This window comes from Taudactylus pleione, unplaced genomic scaffold, assembly GCF_031769625.1.
Source record: "Taudactylus pleione unplaced genomic scaffold, aTauple2 ptg000086l, whole genome shotgun sequence".
Classification (NCBI taxonomy): Eukaryota; Metazoa; Chordata; class Amphibia; order Anura; family Myobatrachidae; genus Taudactylus; species Taudactylus pleione.
In genome coordinates, this window is record NW_028284488.1 from 28,944,638 (window position 1) to 28,967,415 (window position 22,778).

At 41.2% G+C, this 22,778-nt stretch overlaps 1 protein-coding gene across 1 annotated transcript in view; it reads left to right on the plus strand.

The window, feature by feature from the left end:
- LOC148529241 (cadherin-related family member 4-like) overlaps positions 1-22,778 on the plus strand; it is a 217,735-nt gene that overhangs the window by 9,966 nt on the left and 184,991 nt on the right. The window contains 1 exon segment of the mRNA XM_088468649.1: positions 6,604-6,762. Coding sequence (XP_088324775.1) covers positions 6,604-6,762 — 159 coding nt within the window.

A 22,778-nucleotide genomic window follows, 5' to 3' on the forward strand; every position in this document is an offset into this window, starting at 1 on the left:
CAATTAGTTTGGCTACTATTAGTGTCAAAAGTATTAACCAAAATAAATCGATTCTCTTTGTTCTTATGGTCTTTACTTGAAGATTCCAGCGCTTGTGATCTAGGTATTTTGAGAACTCGCTGTTTGATCTTATTAAGAGAGGCTCTATCATATCCTCTAACAACAAACTTATTGATCATAGTGTCTAAGGCTTGATTCAGGGACAAATCATCACTAATGATGCGGCGTACCCGCAGCATCTGTGAGTATGGAAGCCCACTTTTAAGGGCCACAGGATGATGACTTGTTGCCAAAAGGATATTATTACGATCCGTTGGTTTAGTAAACATTGTAGTGTGGATCTAGTTATTACAAACTGTAATGGTGACATCCAAATAATTTGCAGTCAATGTATCCATGTGATATGTGAATTTAACCGGAGAGTTGCAAGAATTGTGGGCTAGGTTCAGATTTTCAAGCACATAGCGAGTTCCATTCCAAAACAGCAGTAGATCGTAGATATAGCGTAAACAAAGTAGGATATTAGAGCTGATTTCAGGTTTGCCAAAAAATAGTTCATCCTCCACGCCATACATAAAGCAGTTTGCAAAGGATGACGCTACATTCGATCCCATGGCACAACCTTTCTGTTGCAGGTAAAAGGAACCATTTAACATAAAATAGTTGTGCTGTAACATTAATTGTAGTAGAGTTAAAAAGAACTCGATATCGAGACCTTTATATAATGCATTGTTGGTAACTACAGACCTCACAGCAGCCAATCCCTGTTGATGGGGTATGCATGTATACAGATTTTGTACAACTATAGTAGCTATAATGCAGCCTGTAGGGACAAAATCAATCTCCGCTAATTTGCTAAGTAAAGTTGTAGTGTCCTTTAGATAACTGGATTTTGCCTGTACGCAAGGCTGCAGAATGGAATCCAAAAAAATAGATATTGGTTGATAAATAGATCCCCTGCAGGAGATGATTGGCCTCGCAGGTGGATTATGACAATCTTTATGTATCTTAGGTATAGAATACATCAAAGGAGTGACAGGAGATGTAGTATTGAGGGATTCAGATATTGTTATAGGGAGAACACCATCATTGACCGCCTGTGATAAAATACCATCCAATTCTTGTTTATAAAGAGTTGTAGGGTCTTTAGACAGATGGCAATATGTATCTGTGTCATTTAGTAGTTGGTTTATCCCTGATACATAATCGGATAAATTTTGAATTACAATGGCCCCGCCTTTATCAGCGGGCCGTATTACTATATCACGATATGTACTTAAGGACTTCAAAACTTGCCATTCATCTTTAGTAAGGTTAGAACGTGCATATGTCTGTTTTGTAGCTGATTATAAAACATCATGGTCCACCATACGACAAAATGTCACAGATGACACAGATACATATTGCCATCTGTCTAAAGACCCTACTACTCTTTATAAACAAGAATTGGATGGTATTTTATCACAGGCGGTCAATGATGGTGTTCTCCCTATAACAATATCTGAATCCCTCAATACTACATCTCCTGTCACTCTTTTGATGTATTCTATACCTAAGATACATAAAGATTGTCATAATCCACCTGCAAGGCAAATCATCTCCGCCAGGGGATCTATTTATCAACCAATATCTATTTTTTTGGATTCCATTCTGCAGCCTTGCGTACAGGCAAAATCCAGTTATCTAAACTACAACTTTACTTAACAAATTAGCTGAGATTGATTTTGTCCCTACAGGCTGCATTATAGCTACTATAGATGTACAAAATCTATATACATGCATACCCCATCAACAGGGATTGGCTGCTGTGAGGTCTGTAGTTACCAACAATGCATTATATAAAGGTCCCGATATCGAGTTCTTTTTAACTCTACTACAATTAACGTTACAGCGCAACTATTTTATGTTTAATGGTTCCTTTTACCTGCAACAGAAAGGTTGCGCCATGGGATCGAATGTAGCGCCATCCTTTGCAAACTGCTTTATGTATGGCGTGGAGGATGAACTATTTTTTGGCAAACTTGAAATCAGCTCTAATATCCTACTTTATTTACGCTATATCGATGATCTACTGCTGTTTTGGAATGGACCTCACTATGTACTTGAAAATCTGATCCTAGCCCACAATTCTTGCAACTCTCCGGTTAAATTCACATATCACATGGATACATCGACTGCGAATTATTTGGATGTCACCATTACAGTTTGTAATAACAAGATCCACACTACAATGTTTACTAAACCAACGGATCATAATAATATCCTTTTGGCAACAAGTCATCATCCTGTGGCCCTTAAAAGTGGACTTCCATACTCACAGATGCTGCGGGTACGCCGCATCATTAGTGATGATTTGTCCCTGAATCAAGCCTTAGACACTATGATCAATAAGTTCGTTGTTAGAGGATATGATAGAGCCTCTCTTAATAAGATCAAACAGCGAGTTCTCAAAATACCTAGATCACAAGAGCTGGAATCTTCAAGTAAAGACCATAAGAACAAAGAGAATCGATTTATTTGGGTTAACACCTTTGACACTAATAGTAGCCAAACTAATCATATTAGTAAATCATATTGGCCTATTATACAATCAGATACCCAACTAAGCCAATTGTCTGGAACGCGCTTGATGTCGGCTTATAAACGTGGTTGCAACATAAGAGACTATGTTATGAAAACAGATGTGACATCAGCTGCACCTGTACAACAGGGACCTGCACAATCCATATTTTTGAATGCTGGACGTAATGGATGCTTCCGATGTCTTGGATGCACCACCTGCAGCTATTTGATATGCGGAGATTCGTTTTATCATCCATATTCGGGGAAGAAATATCAAATTCGACATCGAGTGACATGTTCCACGAAATATGTGGTGTATTTAATTAGTTGCCCTTGCGGTAAACATTATGTGGGTAAAACAGAGAGGGCTTTCAAGGAAAGGATGGCAGCTCATAAATCTTCCATCAGGTCTGCTTTACAAACTGGCAGATCTGATCAACCTGTGGCCCGCCATTTCTTAGAGGCCAAACATAGTTTGGCTGTATTACGGTATCGGATTATAGATCATATCAAAATCCCGATACGAGGGGGAGACCGTGGCCTGCTATTATTACAGGCAGAATGTAGATGGATTTTCCGCTTGGACACTCTGGCTCCAAGGGGGTTAAACGAACATCTGGGACTTAGTTGTTACTTGTGATTCATCTGATTCTTAGAATTACGGATAGTTTTTGCTATTTGCATTTGTTTTATCTGCATTTTTTTCACTTGTATCTATGTCCATTTGAGCGATAACTCTTTTTCTGATATCCCTGACATACCAAGCATATCTATGATTGTAGTCTTAAGTAATTTAGCGCTTTCTGGCGCATTTATATTGAGCTCTTAATACTTGGTAATATACATGAGTATTAGATAGGATTGACTTGCTGTCATTGCATTTGTTCTATTCCATGATAATAGTTATATTTGTAATGCTTCACATTTTATGGCTGCTATTTTTTCCATGTTTGTGTATATGTTTGTTTGTCTTATATTGTAAGAAATGCTGTTAAGTATTTACTCTGTCCGGCAGTGGCATGTACGATATTGTTTGCTGGTTGCTAGGTGATCTAATGGCTTGTGCTTTCCATTGGTGTTTAGTGGTCACGTGGTCCGGCCCCTCCGTGATGCTGATGCAGGCGCTCCCAGTGACGTCACATTTACGCATGGGACTCCGCGTGCAGACGGCGGCATGGACGGTCCGGTGGGGGTATATAGGTGAGTTGTTTTTTTGTACTTTTGAGCCCTGACCAAAATGTTTACATTGAAACGTTGGCAAGACCTGTCTCCTGTGATATGTTTGCATTGAGTGCCGCCTGATTTACATGCTGTACTAACGTATCCCAACGTGCTTGGTTTATGTGAGGAAGGCACCTGCGTTGTTCTCAATAAGTATTAGTGAGGAGTGCTGTGAGAGTGAATTATTTATATATATATATATATATATATAAATATATAAACCTAACCTCCCCCTCCCCACACCATAAACCTAACCCTTCCCCACTAGTGCCTAACCCTAACCCCTGACTTTAATCCTCCCCAACCCCACTACTTACCATCAGGATGTCGGCGGTCAGGATGGTGGCACCGGAATTCCAACAGGCGTTGGGATTCCGGCACTGGTATTCTAAGTGTCGGCATCCACTGCGCTGGGATACTGAACATATACCATCACAATATATATATATATATATATATATATATACAAGCATACCTGGTATTGCCCGGATTGAAGACTGGACCCTGAAGTATACCTGCAGCCTTTATTTGTTTAAATTATCCTCTTCTATATCCCCATTTCATTAATCCTGAAAAGCACCCTACTATATGCTCACATGCATGTAAACAGTGACGTAATTACCGTGGGTGCAAAGGGTGTGGCTGCTATGGTTCCCGCACTGCCTCTGTGGCCCACTACTCCCCTTGCACCCAATAATGCACACAAGGTGGGCCGGTCCAGTCAGGGCCATCGAGGGGGGGCACAGGTTTTAGCAATGTTGATTTGGTGCCGGTACGCCAGCTGATTACAACTGGTGCACTGGCAGGCAGTAGTGGAGAAACAGTTCTGCCTGTAGTGAGGCAATTAGAGCTCGCAGTCCAGCGTCAGATTCACTGTGCGCCAGTGCTGTCTTTCTGTCTGCCACTGCATGACAATGTGCCAGCTGTAATTAGCTGTTGGCTCAGCCCCAAATCCACACCAACTGGCTGCTGATGGCACACAGAGGAAGGTGAGAGGCTTCTGGAGGGACACTGGGAGCAGTCACTGGGTGGGGCATAATGTGTAAAGGGCACCACTATTGTGTGGAATAGTGTGTTATATGGAACACTACTACTATGTGGCATAATCTGTAAAGTGATTACTGTGTGGTATAATGTGTAAGGGGCAGTACTGTGCAGTGTAAGGGGCATTACTGTGTGGCATAATGTATAAGGTTAACTACTACTGCATGGCATAATGTGTATAAGGGGTACTACAGTATGGCATAACCTGAATGGGCTTAGTTAGTTTTAGGTAGTCTGCTTTCATTGAAGTGACGACCCTTAGCTTTGATAAGCGCTTTGCATATTCTTGGCATCCTATTTACTAATTTTTCCAGCTTTTGGTGATCCATTCAACTTTAGCAGCTTTGAAGAGCCTCTGGCATCTGTTTTTGGACTTCCCTGTCTAGTTCTTCCCACAAAAGCTTGATGGGTGAAACATCTGGTGATTGAGGTGGCCGTTCAATTTTTGTTACGACTTGAGCATCTTCTTTCTTTTGCAAATAATTAGTACACAACTTGGACATATGTTTGGGATTGTTATCTTGTTGGAAAACGAAGTTCTGATCCACAAGTCGCCTTCCGGAGGGAATCACATGACGCACTAATATGTTGTTGATCCATTATTCCGTCTATTCTGACTAAGTCACCAACTTAGTTGCCCGCGAAACATCCCAAACCATCACATTGCCTTCTCCATGCTTAACTGTTGGTGCTACACAGTCTGGGAGAAAGCGCACACCTGGACGATAGATGCACAAAAGACCGGTGATGCGAGCCAAAAAGTACAAATTTCAATTTGTCAAACCCAAATCACCCTCTTCCACTGTTCCTCAATCCAATTCTTATGCTTCTTAGCCCATGTGTACCTTTTTGCTACGTTTGTAGCACGTAGAAGTGGTTTTCTTACTGCAACCGTACCACTAAGGCCATATTCCTGCAAGCGCCTGGCCACCGTCCTATCGGACACACGTGAATATAAAAAGCAGCTGGTAAATCAAGTACTGTGTACAATGTACCAAGGTTCGGTAGTTTAAAATGATATTTTAATTATCAATAGCAGAACAATGAATCATATACCTCTGATTGTACATATATTATAAAATGAACATTGTAACATAGCAAAATCTTGACATTTAGTTCTGTGTCTCACACAAACAGTATCCTCAGTATATTTAGTGGGTGTAATTCCAAACAAGTTCAAAATGTATAGCTATATGCACAAGGTTACCATATACACATAAATAGACATAACAGTTTAGGACAATCCATGGTCCGTCTATAGAGTGTGATTTTTTTATTTCATTTAATGATAACAAAATGTATAAAAAATGTTAAAAAATTATTTTTCTTATGTGCATAAAGGAATGCTGGGAGAGCCTTTTTCTGTGATTTTAAAAATACCATATTTAAACTTGAGTTTCAAAAAGAGTGCCCCCACAAAGGAGTCCTTCTTTCTCTCTCTTTTATGTCCTTTCTTATACTAATCTTTCCAGAACAGTGTAATTAAAGAAACAATGGAATTTTACTGAAGGAAAAAAATCTCCTAAACGTTCTATAAATGGGTTATATATCATAATATGTATTCTTAAAAGGGCATAACTTTAAAACTATGAGTGATTCTAAAATCTAAGATGATTTTTGAAATCAGCATAGAAAACATATATATATAATACCACCTTAGGTGCCATGTGACAACATCTTTGTTTCCAAGTGTAATCTTCCATTTTTTGTTATCTCAAGCCTTACATTTTTTGACTGTAGCTTATAGTGAACATTAATGCTGTTTTCTATTTTCAGGGATATATCAAATTACAGCTGTGATCACATTTAACAGAGAATCTCCTGTTCGCATAAATGAAAGCAAAACGGCAAATATAGAAATTGCTACAGCTACTGGAGCTGGTAGTAGAACATACCGTATTCGTGACACTACTCTACCTTTTATAATTGATCCAAGTAAGCATAAATTTGACCTTCTTTTGATATTTATTGACACATTTGCTACAAGTTATTGACACTATTTACAATTATTGTGCAACTTCAAATATAATGTTTTGATGCAGCCAGAGTGTAAGGTTGTTTCCACAGCAAAAATAGATCAGTCAACATCATAGTGAGGACTGTAATATGTTTGCACTACAGCTTGTGGTTGGCTCCCACTAAAGCAAAGAGACAACAAGTGTGGGGCCCCCTGCTAAATAGATAACCAACACCAGGCTTCACAGACTTGGCAATATCACACTGTAACAGACAAGCCCACCGTGTACCAGCTTCAGCTTGTTTGAATGGGGCTGTAACTTTTGGGGAGACCTGACAAAATGTGCGATTAATCCCATCAATAATCTTCAGGTGCTTCAAGTAAATTTTTATTAAATTGTATGCCCCTCTGTTGTGATAAAATGTCCTCTATCAATATGTTGGCTCCTACACTAATAATGCTATCTACTTACTTCTCTCTTGAACCTGCTTAATAATGCAGGATAAGAATGTAAGAGCACACTTGACACTTAAAATATACTAATTACAATAACAAACAACTATCCTTTCAATTTCTTAAAAATAGCCTAATTATAGATAATATTTCAGTACATAGCCAATTATTGAATCGCGTGATAATGCTTATTATTTCCACTCCTAACACTGAGGGTCCTAACAGTGACACAAAATAGTAATAACTGTTCTAGTTCATTATTGGGATATGATGCAATATTTTTCTCTTTATTCTTTACATTTGTTATAGCGACACCTGTAACTGCTCTTCTGATCTTAAGGGGCCAATTCAATTAGCTTAGGGTTCCATGCCCTATGCTTGCGGGTTAACATTACATGCATTTCTCTGGGTATTTTTATGATGCTCCCAATTCCCTTGCAATTCAATTAGTAATGGCAAGTCACGGTTATCACATATTAATTCTGCAGTGTGCAAACTATGTGAAGTGCATGAAAGTGGGGAATCATCCTGAACCCCCCAAAAATGACAAAAAATCTAGGACAGTGCAGAAGAATGTTAGTGGCCATAAGCAAAGTATTGCAGGTAGTTAAATAGTGTAAAATGGTTTATTTTTGCAACTTGGAAAAATAATAGCCAATAAGTATAATTCAGCAAATAAAAGTGTCTAGACTAGTGTTTTGGTGTACATTAAAGTGTCTTTATAGTGATTTTTTTTTAAATACAGTAAATTCTTTATTTTCAAAAGTTTACAATAGACTATAAACAGCAAATGTCAATAAAGGAGGGGAAAAGGCAATATAAAGTAATCAATAGATTCACAAGAGGCAAACACAAATGTCCCCGGTATAACATCACAATGTTTTGCAATACACACATAGAAGGCAAACAGAACAAGAACAGGAGACAGGAGTAGAGAAAGGTAAGAGAGGAATAGAAATAGAGGAAGGAATAGTGATCCAGAACAGGCAAGATTTCTATGCGATTCAGGAAAGAGCATCAGCCAGGCTAAGTGACCTGGAGAGAAAAAGATGACCTAATGCTACAGTCGAAGAGAAAGGTGGGTGCCCAAAGTAATAATAAAAATGTAGTTTGTGGACTTGAGAGATAAATACTATGAAGTTAAAGTAAATCGCCATGACCATCGAATATCTATCTGATGCTGATAGAAAAATGTTATCCATAGTAATGCAAAAGTCTAGGCCCTGACACTTATCTTGTGCCAAGGGAGAGGGGAAGATATGGGAGTACCAGTGAACCCCCAAAACTGCCCTTTTGTACAAACCTCTGGCCGCATATAAGCAACAATTATAAGCAACAATTTTTTATTATGTAGCCAAAGGTATGTACGAAAGTAGCCAAAATTTGGGACCCTACGGCGCAGGGTAACTTGAAATCTCTGAAGCCAACCATGATTTTAGTCCTAAAGAGGAGCCCCACAAAATATGAAATAGAGAGCCTGATTTCCCTGAATATCTGATTCCCTCCAGCAGAGAGGGGGCACCATGTGAATGTATTTGTGCATTATGTCAGGGCAACTATACCATTTAGTTAGCACCTTATAATGGGTCTTAATCTCAAACCTCAAATCTAGAGGAGCAGATGTTGGTTGTTATCCTTAAAAAACTAGTCTCAAACCATCTTCCCTCCTCAAAGATAGGTCTCTGTCCCATAATCACGTATTGTAAGGAGAAATAGTAAATGGGGTTTGCATGAGGATTATGTCAATATCAGAAATCATGTGAGTAGGAGCCATCTTATGTGTACACATGATTACAAATGAAGTCAAATCATTGCCAGCTGCAGGTAAGCCACCTATAGAAACAAAAAATATAGATCTAGAGAATTCCTAATAGTCCTTCTTTTGTAAGGAGTGTTCAACTTGTTTTTCCACAAAGGTTTACATTTTTAACAACTAGGTGTACCACTATGTCCAAATCTGCAGCTGACCAAGTACTGGTATGAAAAGGGGTTTGTAAAGAAAGGGAGTGAGTGGTGAGACTACAGAAGAAATTACATTCTTATAACCCTACTAAGTGTTATAGCCTGATAATATGTCAATATCATGGGAAACTGCTTACCACCCTGAAGCTTATGGATTTCCTACCTCCCCACACAAAGTGTCGAATGAGTTTGAGTATCATCCAGAAAACTGGAAGGAGGCCATACAGGCATTGTTTGTAGTCGATAAAATATGCACAGGAGAACATTCATTTGTTAAATTTCATTCTACCCATCCAAGAAAATTAATGTGAGGACCACACTTCCAGCTCCCTGAAAATATTGCATTTGCATAATAGTGGGGCATGGTTAAGGGGAAAAAGTTGGTTAATGTGGTGTGTCTGAAAAATTACCAAATATTTTATTCAAGAAGAGGCCATCTGAAGGGGAAACACAAGACAGTAACAACTATCTGAGGAAGTAATGTTTAAGGCTGGTGGGATTAGCGATCAAAGTGGGAAGCCCTATTTGGACCCCGGAAATGTTCGGGTTTAATCTGGCCTCTATGCATAAAATAGTAATGGTGAAAGAGGAAGAGTCTCATATGATATATATTCTATCCAACAAATTGTTATTTAACTTCACATGAGCTAAAGAGGCCCGATAAAAGGGCTAGGATTATGTGGAGGTGGCAATTGCCCTGACCCAGTTGCTTCAGAAGAGCCCTCATGAAACTCCAAAAACTGTATCTGATTGAAAGCCTTCTCAACATCAGTGGAGAGGAGTATCATGAGAACAGATTATTTGGATACATGATGCAGTAAATTGATAACCTTCACTTGCCTCCCCAGCATAAAGCTCAACTGATTGGAGTGAACCAATGCTGGGAGGAGAGACTTGAAGCAATTAGTTATGAGTTTAGCAAATAACTTTACATCTACATTGAGTTGAGGTATGGGGCAGCAACTGGAGAAAACTGTCTGATCCTTTCTTTCTTTCAGAATGACTGATATATGGGCGAAAAGGGACTGGTCTGAAAATGTCTTCCCCTCTGCAATAGTATTAAAATCCTGAAGTAGAATCGGGAGGGGTGTAGTCTGAAATGTTTTGTAATATGTGAGGAAAAAACCCATCTGGCCCTGGGCTTTTGACCAAAAGGGATGACTAAAGAGCATCTCAGAGCTCTGGGGGTGATTCAGCTTAGGATGGAATTGCAAAGCTGCAAGCAGGCAGCTTTGCAATTCCGTCCTTGCTAATATGCAAATGCAGCAGGAGGTATATAACACCCCATGCTGCATTTGCAAACCCAGCACTGTGACCGAGGTTGCAAGCTGGGATCACCATCACGACCATCAGTCGCAAAATGCCATAACTTGTGGGTCAATGGGGAGGAGTGAGAGCCAATATGATGCATTTCTATTAGAATTGCATCATTTTGGCTGCACCCCCACCCGATTAACATGTGAATCATGGCATTTTACAGCTAGGGATAGGGGACTAATGATCTGGTGCCTAGTCCTGCCCCCATTTACAACCGACAGCAGCTGCAAAGTAAGTGTTTGTAATATATGTGTGATATGTACGTATGTGTGTATTAGAGATGAGCGGGTTCTCTGTGTACCGGACCCACCTGAACTTTGCGATCCAGGCAGGGATCAGAGTCCGGCTCAGGTTTTCCCACCTAACTCTGATCCCAAAATGAGGCAAAACAAAATGTCATCATCCCGCTGTCAGATTCTCACGGGTTTTGGATTGTATATAGCTCCCTCCCCATGGTGATAGGTGCCATTTGCTTGCTGAGTCCTGGGCTGTCAGGACTGTGCTTCATCTAAGGGGGGCTGTGTTGTCCAATGCAGGGGTGCACAGTGCTGGGCTGTATAGTCCAATACAGAGATCTGCTGTGCTGGGCTTTATTGTCCAATCCAGGTAGGGTGTGTTGTGCTCTGTCCAAGGAGCTGTGATATTTATCATTGCTTTCCTAATCCAGGGGTGTGCTGTGCTGTCCATCAAGGTGTGTGCTGTCCAGGGTTGTGCTGTCCATCTAGTGTGCTGTCCATTAAGTGTGCTGTCCATGTATGGGCTGTAAAAAAATTAGTAACTAAAAGTTTTTAAAAATGTAAAATATAATAAACAAATATTTTTTTTGTCCTGTACCCCACACTGTGACGCTGTATGCCGTACTTTCCCCCAGTGTATCCAAAACACTGTGACGCTGCTGGTCATATTGTGAGTGATACTGTGGGTTCATCATACTGCAGTGTATAATTCATAAAGTATTGTGAGTGACGCTATCTGTCAATAATACCGCAGTGTAATATTATTCATAGAAGTATTGTGACACTGTTTGTCAGTAATATCGCAGTGTAATATATTCATAAAAAATATTGTGACACTGTAAGTGGATACGCAGTGTAATATTCAACACATATTGTGACACTAAGTGGTAGTGCAGTGTATTCATAATTTTTTTTTGTCACACTGTAAGTGGTAGCGCAATGAATTCATAAAAAATATTGTGACACCGTAAGTGGAAACGCAGTGTAATATTCAACATGAATTGTGAGACTGTAAGTGGTAGCGCAGTGTATTCATAAAAAATATTGTGACACTAAGTGGAAACACAGTGTATTATTCATAAAAAATATTGTGACACTGTAAGTGGAAACACAGTTTAATATTCAACACATATTTTGACAATGTAAGTGGTAGCGCAGTGTATTCATAAAAAATATTGTGACACTAAGTGGAAACGCAATATAATATTCAACATGTATTGTGACACTGTAAGTCATAGCACAGTGTATTCATAAAATATATTATGACATTTGTACTGCCCCGCACTAAGGGGGTCATTCAGACCCGCTCGCGAGTGGCAGTATGCTCGCAAGCGGGTCGATGTTCCCCACTGCGCATGCGCAGGACGGAGGGAGCTCCGTCGTGCGCATGTGCGAGAAACCTGACTGCGACAGCCAAGCTGTCACTCCGGGTCTCGCACCAAAGGGGGCGTGCTGTCAATGTTGATTGACAGCACGCCCCCTTTGGTGGGCGTGCCGGGGGCGTGCCTGCCAGACGGAGGCATTCCCATGGGAACGCCAACCGTCTGAAGCCGGCCCCACTAACATCACTAGTGATGTCAGTGGGAGTGATTTTGGCTCTGATAGAGCCAAAATCACTACAGGGCTTGCGGCAGCGAGACCCTACCGCAGGGTCTCCATCGCAAGCCCGATGGTCACGATGGTCTAGACCATCGCGACCATCATCATGGACGCTCGCTATAGCTGTGGGTGGTAACCCACAGCTATGCGAGCGTCCATGAGGACGCTCCGAAAAAAGGTAGGAGGGCCCTGATTCAGAGTGAGCACTCTGGTCAGAGCGTTCAGCTCTGAATCAGGCCCTAAGTGTCTGACAAATTTGGAGCAGCCAGCATAACCAATACTCTATCTTCCAATAATCCAGTCAGATGTGATCTGAAGAACTGAGTTTATTATTCGATAGAGGAACTTGCGTGGATGTACACAGATCGATGCGTATAAACAAGTGTGCACGTGTGTGCGCATGTGTGATGTGATGAGTGATTATAAGTAATGATAAGTGATGGTAAAACTGTAAACAAACAATGAAAAACAATAACTATATGTACATGGGAATGCAAGACAAACATATACATAATATGGGATATGCAAACAACATAAAATATAACAGTATGCAAAGTATAGACTGTAGTGTCACATAGTACAGCTAACATGCATAACATAACTGGCTAAGCAGATCTACAATATGATGGCAAAATTGAAGCTTAGAACTCACCATCGGATGCTGTACCAGGTTGAGCATATGTAATGATGACTGTCTGGGACCATGTGAAAAGAAAAATGGCTGCTTACAGCTCCTTCGGCCCAGAATGCATTGCTAGACTGCTATGGAATGTTGAGAAGGACAAAATAGATCAGATTTAAACTGCTGCTGTCCTGACCACTAGGTGGGGTTGCTAATGTGAATTAGTGTAACATAACAAACCCTATGCTGAAGGCATGACAACACTGTAAGTGAAAACTCAGTGTAATATTCAACACGTATTGTGAGTCACTGTAAGTGGTAGCACAGTGTATTCATAAAAAAGTTTGTGACACTGTAAGTGGTAGCACAGTGTATTCATAAAAAAAATTGTGATACTGTAAGTGGTAGGAAAGTTTGTGACACTGTAGGTCATTGATACCGCAGCTTAATATTTAAAATTGATACAAATTTACGTGTGCTATACCCCACTTTGTTTGTGTTTGTTGATATGGAGAATGATCAGTTGAGAGCAGAGCAGGAACCACAACAAAAAAACATCAAAGGAAAAGCTATCTGCAGAAAGATATAATATTGTCAATATGCCTTTCACCACATGAAGTGGCAAGGAAAGGCATAAAACAAAAAAAGCTGCTTCTTGGAATCAACTCTACCCAAATACAGACAACAATTGTCAAGCCATCTTTACACATTGTCATGCCAAAGTAAGTAGAGGTAGGGACTTTAACCATCTAGGAACCTCCTCCCTGTTACATCATCTACAGCGCATCAATCCAACGTGTTTGCAAAACTTTGGCTAAAAATGAAACAACAATCATCTTCACCACCAATACCTTCATCAAAAATATCCTCAATTATGATCGGAACTAGTCCTGCATCCTTTTTAATAAGGCTAACTCAGTCCTCCCCTATCCTGAATTCCTCAGAAGAATCCTTGAGTACTATGGGCCTGATTCAGAGCTGAACGCTCTGACCAGAGCGCTCGCTCTGAATCAGTGCCCTCCTCCATGAAAATGGAGCGGCCTCCTGGCCGCTCGCATAGCTGTGGGTGACCACCCACAGCATATGCGAGCGTCCATTATGATGGTCGTGATGGTCTTGACCATCATGACCATCGGGCTTGGGACGGAGACCCTGCGGTAGGGTCTCGCTGCCGCAAGCCCTGCAGTGATTTTGGCTCTATCAGAGCCAAAATCACTCCCACTGACATCACTACTGATGTCAGTGGGGCCAGCTTCAGACGGTAGGCGTTCCCATGGGAACGCCTCCGTCTAGCAGGCACGCCCACCAAAGGGGGCGTGCTGTCAATCAACATCGACAGCACGCATCCTTTGGTGCGAGACCCAGAGCGATGGAGAGCCCATCGCTTGCCGGGTCTCGCGCATGCGCACGACGGAGCTCCCTCCGTCGTGCGCATGCGCAGTGGGGGAACATCGACCCGCTTGCGAGTATCCTGCGCTCGCGAGCGGGTCTGAATGACCCCCTATGTTTGTTGCTGCTGCTGGGAGTGGATCTTTATCCTAGAAGGGGACCAGGAAGACTACTAGTAGTAGTTAAAAAAAATAACTATCTGTTAAAGAATCCTTTGCACAGGGGAGCAAGTATGACAGCAGTCACCCAGTTGCACAGCGGATCGCTGATGCCATAACATCTATGCTGGTATTAGATGTGCGTCCGATATCTGTCATTTGTGCAGTGGGTTTTAGACAGTTAATTGAGGTCCTGTGTCCCTACTACCAAATCCCATCTCGGTTCCACTTTAATTAGTGTCCTCCAAAATGCCATTGTACCCACTGTCCACTTAACCACAGATATGTGGACAAGTGGAACAGGACAAATGCAAGATTATATATCACATAAAAATAAGCAGTGCTTGAGGCATTCAATCAATGGGGAAAAATCTATTTTATTCATAAATTGATCAAATATTTTGTATAAAATGACAGATAAAGTTTCTGAAGCACATATAAAAAGAGGAAAAGTCCCCACATTTAAGAAAATAAATAAATAAATTAAAAATCACAGCCTATGCTTGTAAATATAGCACTGAAGGGTGTATGCTGTTTAGAAAGAAGTTTGCATTTGTTCAGTTTAAAGTAACATTTGTGACAAATTTATGTCCAAAAAGTTTCAGAAGTAATTGTATCAATCTCTGTTTGGCAACAATAGTTGTAGTGAGATTAGGTGGAATAAACTCAAACAAATGTTCCGATATTAGTAAGGACCAGATGGAATGAGATATAAGTAGATGGGATCACTGTAGTTTGCCCCGTACCAGCTCTCTATTTTACAGGTTATTGCTGTCTCATATCCAGGTGAGGGGGTAATCCCCTGGGGTAAATACCTGTATGGTCCCTGATGTTGTCACCGGGTGGAGTGGGTGGGTGAAAGTCCTAGGGTGCTTTACAGTCAATTATGGTGGTCTCTGCCGTGGGGGACAGTCTCTCGTGCTGGGAGATTCCGCCTGCCCCTGGACTCCGTGAACTTGTGGCGGCAATCAACTCCGGGTTGGACCCAGATCACGTGTCTCACGGTGCAGCAAGGCTGGGTGCAGGGTAGTGTTCAGCAGCTGCAGTCTGCGGAATGACCTACCTGGAAGGAAAGTCTGGTGGTGTGCGGCTGGAAGCACCACATGGACAGCAGGCTCCCCACTCCAATTGCTCCACTTGGACTCTGGATTTGTGATTTCTGACAACGTCACCAATATTGTGAGCATTACAGCTGGTTGAATTCCAACATGTACTATGTTTGCTTACACAATCAACTTGGTGGTACAAGTTTTATATAAAAATTACAGGGCCTTGTAGGAGATGCTCTCTGTGACCCGCAAAATTTCTGGACATTTTCGCCTTTCAGCAGGTGCATGTAGAAGATTGCAGCAACTGCACTAATTGTTGAATTTGCCCTGTCACCAGCTGAAGCAAGAGGTAGTTACAAGGTGGAACTCCACCCTTTATATGCTTCAGCAGATGGAGGAACAGCAAAAGCCAACAAAAGCTACACAATGCACTATGACATAGGAAGGAAAGGGGGAATGTACATTACTGAAGTCAGTGGAAAATACTTTCTGCATTGTGCAAAGTGGTGAAAACCTTCGAAGTAGTCACCTGTGAACTGAGTTCGACACTGCCAGCTTGAGTCAGGTAATTCCCCTAATTAGACTGTTGGAAAAGCAGCTTGAGAAACTGAAGGAGTAGCTCAAATGAAGTGATTGGAATGTCGGACTTGTAGATCAATTACTTTATTTGCTTCGCCAGAATCCAAGGTTTGCCAGGATCTTACAATCGGATCAATACATTTTGGTGACTGTGCTGGATCCTAGGTTTAAGTCATATGTCGTGTCTTTCTTTCCAACAGACACAGATCTGAAGAGATGCAAAGAGCTGTTCATAAGGAAATTGTCAGCTCAAGCAGCATATTAGGCTTCGATGGCTCCTCCTTCAAATTTTCCTGCAAGTGTGGCTGCCAGAAAAAAACTAAAACCAAGTTTTGACATCTTGTTTGGTCTAAAAGTATTGCTTACAATTAATGAGACTACTATCGTGAATCCATCTGATATAGTCACCATTCAAAGAATGGTTGAGGACTATTAGATAGCATCCAAATAGGCATGTCAGACAGTCAGTTTCACTACTGGCAGGGAAAAAAAGGCAATTTGGAGACCCTTGCAAACACTGTCTTTGCTTTAATTGAGCTGCCCACCCTTCAGTGTGTACTCTGAAAGTGTTTTCAGCACAGCCGGGAACCTTGTCAGCGATTGGTGTAGGAGGATACTTCCTCAAAATATGGAAAAGATGATCATCAAAATTAACTACAAATTTCTAGAGGAAGACCTTTACCGTTAATTACATCCAAAAATTACAGAGGCACCTGAGGCTGTAATGGTGGATTCCAGTGGGAACTAATTAATATTGCGTGAATATGATGTACACACTAATGAGCATGAGGAATCGGATGATGATGGCCACAATATCTTGCCTCTGTAAAGCCAGTTTGTGCAAACAATGTCAGCTGCCCAGTGGTAGCTTGTTTTGTGGGGGCCCAAACAAACCAATCACTTCAGCCACAATTGGCAGTCCCTGATTGGTTTGTTAAACTGTACATGTCCTGTTTACTATATACAACATACAGTAAGGGTGGGTGGATGGGCCCAAGGACAATTCCATCTTGTACCTATTTTCTTTGCGTTATGTGCTGTTTGGTGCATTGCTGCCTGACATTTTTAATTTTATAGTTTATTAAACCACCATCTGTCTGCCACTGCAGTGCCACTCTGTGCCATGTTGGAAGATGAAATTCCACATGTTAGTGCTGCCCACTGCTGTTGCTTAGCTTATTCTGCCAGCTAACTCAATGCAACCTTTGGGCCTAAACTGGATGAAATCAATATTGTGAGCTGTGAGGTGGTCAAATTTGACTGGAAATTACTGGAAATAAATGTTATTGAGGTTAGTAATACTGTAGGAACAAAAACATAAAAAAATTATGTGATTTCAGCTGTTTTTATGATTTTTTAGAAAAAATACAGATCCAAAACCAAAACACACTGGGATGGTTTTGTAAAACCAAATCCAGATCCAAAATCTTGAAGGAGATACCGATCCAAAACCGGGGGTCAGTGCACATCCCTAGTGTGGATACATGTATGTGTGTGTGTAATGTTTATGTGTATATATGCAAGTGTATATATGTATGTACAGTATGTGTGTAGGTAATGTGTAATGTATGTGTGGCATGTATACGTGTGTGTATTTATGTGTAGATATGCATGTGTGTAGATATGTATCTATATATATGTATATATATAATATTATATATATATGTGTGTTTGTGTATGTGTATATACGTGGCAGTATCACCAGAGATGGTGCTGGTGAGCATCAGATTCTGTGTGGGGCAGGAGAGATCCACCCACACAGGGTAGAAATACTGCCACACCTTATGGCTGCCTTTTGGAGAGAGCTCAACTGATGGCTAATGAGGCAGACCTAAAGTCAGGCTACATGTGGAAGAAGTACAAGGAGGACTGGCCGCTACAGAGCCCAGTGTGCCTGGAGGCCATTGGGGGCCCAGGGTGCCTGAGTCCAGACTTGCAGGAGTCAGGGAGGACTGAAATACTCCAAAGACTGTAAAAACAATAGTTGTGCCTGTGCTTGAAAGATGGTGAGGTGGTAATGAGATAAATGAATAGAGATAACTAAGTACAAATGGTGAGTATTTTTTTTATTTATAAGTTGCAGAGTTATTAGCTCCTTGTCTGCTAAACACTTCTGATGCAGGGTGGGAAGGGGGGAAGGTATAGGGAAGGGGGATGATGAATGATGCCGGATGGAACACGAAGGTGTCTAGTGCCAAAATGGTTGGGACTATTAATTTTTGTTAGAGGGGGTTGTGTGCGTATAGCACACTGTATATGATCATTGAGGGTGGGTAATTGTCACATGGAGCATCCCAATAGATAGTGGAAAAAAAGAAAAAAAAATTGGAAAACATTAGGATGAAAGATAGATAAAAATGATAGAAAAAAATTCTAGGTAATGGCGCTCTGGAGGGGCAGCATCCCGTGCCCTCCGGTCCGTCAGCTTACCCTATTTCCTGTGAAACACCATGATCCTCCATTGTCCTTGGTGGTAATAGACCCACTGCCTGCTGCTTGAGTGTGTGCCGCGTTACACACTCGCTGTGGTTCCTTCCTGTTAGCCGGCCACGGGTACATCTGACAGAGCCCATGCTTCCTTGCGGTAATGTGGTCCTGGCTGACTGATGACGCGGCCGGCTTCTCGACCCACCAGCCATTGTGGAGACTCAGGAATTGTAGTTCTATTATGCAGCTCCGGGTGTGCACATATGCTGTGTGCTGGACGAATTCAGTGGGTTCGTTGGTGGATTTGCTGGCAATAAATCAATAAAGATGATGGTGTGTGTAAGACTGTCTCTGTCCAATGCATAGCAGCTGGTTAGCCTTCTGCAGGGACTTGAAGTAAGTGAGTTGGTAGTTCCTTTATAAGGGGAGTGCTCATGATGTGAGACACGCACACAACCCCCTCTAACAACAATTACTAGTCCCAACCATTTTGGCACCAGACACCTCCGTGTTCCATCCGGCATCCATCATCATCCCCCTTCGCAGATAAGGAGTACTGTGACTCCATAATAACTCTGCAACTTATAAATAAATAAAATACTCACCATTTGTACTTAGTTATCTCTATTCATTTATCTCATTTACCACCTCATCATCTTTCAAGCGCAGGCACAACTATTGTTTTTACTTATGCTAATTAGGAGTGGGGATTACTCCTAGTGCCTGCTGCTCATACTACTACCCCAAGAGTAAGCGCAGGTAGTATTCTATTTCTAGCCATCCTAATTTTTAAATCCCGACTACCCGCAGCAATTCTCAAATGCAACTGACAGATATTAGACTCAACAGAAATGTTAGGGCACAACAAATGTTCCTAGATCTCGACACATCAACAAATGCACAAATCAAGGGTGGGAAGTTTTGTGATACTTTCTTAAAACTAGAGAAACTCATACAAAAGGAAACTAAAACGTGGTGGGATAAAAGAACACTAGAATGGTATCTTGCAAACAATCTAGTACCCAAGGGTTTGAAAATTAAGAAACATTCCACCAACAATAAAAACAACACCAACTCTATGCAAAAATGGGAAACCATACTACATGAATGCTCCAAACAACTCACCCGTGCACGCAGGGGGGTTTCTGAGTACCTAGAAACCCCCCCTGCCCGTTGCTCCATCGCCGACGGCCCGGCGAGCAGCTGAACTCTATTACTTTTTTTTTTTGTAAGGAGACACTGCCTGGGCTGGCTGTAGGGGGAGCTGCAGCACGCAAGCCCCTCCCGGTCAGTTCCTACAGGGGCCCTGTGACCGGCAATGTGAGAGAGCGCCTGCCGCCGGGACACTATGAACTAGTGCCAGCGCAGCGAGTCCCAGAGCCGCACGACGTAGGTGGGGGTGCAGGGGGGATAATATTTGCTAGAACGACTGCTGTATGTACATGCCGACGGGGGGGGGGGGGTGCAGGGGGGATAATATTTGCTAGAACGACTGCTGTATGTACATGCCGACGGGGGGGGGGGGGGGGTGTCGGGGAGGGAAGGAAAGGGAAGGAAGAGGATCTCATGACTGCTGTCTGTATATGCCAGGGGAGGGGGAAGATAATATTTATGAAATGATGCCAGATCAACTGCTGCATGTATTTGCTGAGGGGTGGGTGGGATAATATTTATGAAATTATGCCAGATCAAATGCTGCATGCATTTGCCGGGGGGGGGAGGTAATATTTATTAAATGCTGCTGTTTGTATTTAATTACTTGTATTTTGGCTCTGCATTCGTGTTTTTTAGGTGAGCGCTGCGTTGTGTGTAGTCTTTGTAAGTTTGTGTGTGTCAGTGTGCAGTCTTTGTCAGTGTGTGTGCGATGTGTAGTCTTTGTCAGTTTGTGTGTGTCAGTATGTAGTCTTTGGCAGTGTGTGTGCGTGTCTGTGTCATTGTGTGTACATTGCTGAGCTGTCCATAAAAAATATATATATATATAATCTCTCGATCAGTTTGGAAACCCCCGTTTCAAAATCCTGCATTTGCCACTGCAACTGATGCATTTAATTATTGACACACATACTGAAACACTTACACAGCTAGAAGGGGAGTTAGACCTAATTAATAGCCAATTAGATGAGTACAAGAAAGATAAGGAATAACTACAACTTGAAACAATTGCTCTGAATAAACTGGCTAAAAACGAAGGCTCTATAATTACTACTAAACAGTCAAAATTATTAGTATCTTGCGTAAATTTCATTAGTTGGTTCACGCTCTAAAGGGTATTGATCAACCTCTAGCAGCTTATCACACGGTAGGTACCCCCAACCTACCACAATTGTACAATAGTGAAAAAATATTGTGTAAGCGCTCTGATGTATTCTTACTTTTTATATATATTTTACTATGTGTTGTTATCAATCTCTAATTTTTATATATATATATATATATATATATATTAATATAATCCTGGTGTTATCCACCTAGATGTTTCTGTGGGATGGGTGTTCTTTGAGAATAAATGTCCAAATTTATACCAACATGTCCAGACTCTATTTTATCAGTGTGCAAAAACTGTAGGCTGGATATTCATCTGTATAGATAGTCTCTTATGGAACAATCACTAATCTCTGTGTGCCAAAACGTAGTGTTTCCTTATGTCCATTTGTAACCAAGTGTTGATAGACGTCACTCCACCTCAAATCACAACAAAGAAACCAAGTATCAGGTGCTAGAAGACACTATATTGCAGTGTTTTAGGTAAGATGTGCCAACTTACACGGATGTAGATATCCACTGCTGGTCCTCCTGAACAACCTCGTATCTGTTGTTGATGTGTGTAAGTATGTGGTGCGGTCAAAAATATTAAGAGACCGATTAGGCAGGAATAATCCCCAAAAAACAATAGATACAAATAAGAATTCCAAAAGGAACAAACATACCCATCAGCTACACAAGGAATACACAATGAATACACTAGATATAAACTTCCTAAACAAGACCAAGCAAGACCTACAACTAGTACAAACAGGGGCACAAGTAGTGCCCCAATTTATAAAAAACTTAACCTCACATACCAGCAGTTCAGTACTTACATAACAGAGACCATAGCAGAGAGAATATACAAACAAGGAAATAGAACAACCAACACAGGAAGACCAGACATTCAATACCAGTATGACTTCATCCTTCTCTACATATTGTATAAAACATGAACCTGCTTACAAGCAATTAGCTAGACTCTCAATATATGCAGGTCTACAGACATACATAGACACCTCCTTAGCAGTCCCCACCATCAATCTCTGTAACACAAACAGTGACGATGCACAAGAATGGGGCCAAGTTTTTTTAGACATAGCGGCAGGCCTACAAGCCTGCCAGAGATCACACACCCCAGGAAAGAGAAAACTAGAAACTTTAGAAGGGGGGGTAGAGGAGGCAAACACTCCAATAACAAAAAAAAACCAACACAATACAGATACAGCAAGAATCGAAGGGATCTTTAATCTAAGTACAAACACTCTGAATGAAACTCACATACAAGTACTCAATAAAGGCCTCAAATTTGCTCCACATAAACATATGAACAAGTTCGAAACGTATCTAGATTTAAACAGATTCATTAGGAAACTCACACTACAGAAGTACTTTAGAAATGACAACAGACTAGAATACAAACCCAAAACAGATACCCTCGACTACCAGCACTCAGAAATAAAACCAGCCTCGAAGTTCTACCCACAACATCTACGTGGTCCATTTATTGACACATTTGCAGCATTGGTGACCAAAGGCCTGGACAATCATAAAAGCAAAAACAACAATAAAGTAAATCTTATTCAGCTCTACATGAACTGATGAACAACACAAATCTCATAATCAAACCAGCAGATAAGGGAGGTGGAATTGTCATTTTGGACAAATCAGATTATTTGGAGAAATGCAATCGCATTTTAGGAGACACAGACACATACACAGTCATGGATGCAGATCCCACAAAACAATACCTAATGCAACTACAAAACCTACTTAGGGCTGGCCATGATAGAGGCATCTTAACCAAAGCAGAACATCAATACCTAGACATTCAATACCCCATAATACCTGTATTTTATTACCTCCCCAAAGTCCATAAAAACATAAACAAACCACCAGGTAGGCCCATCATCTCAGGGATTAATTCCCTGACAGCCAATCTATCTCAATATCTCGATA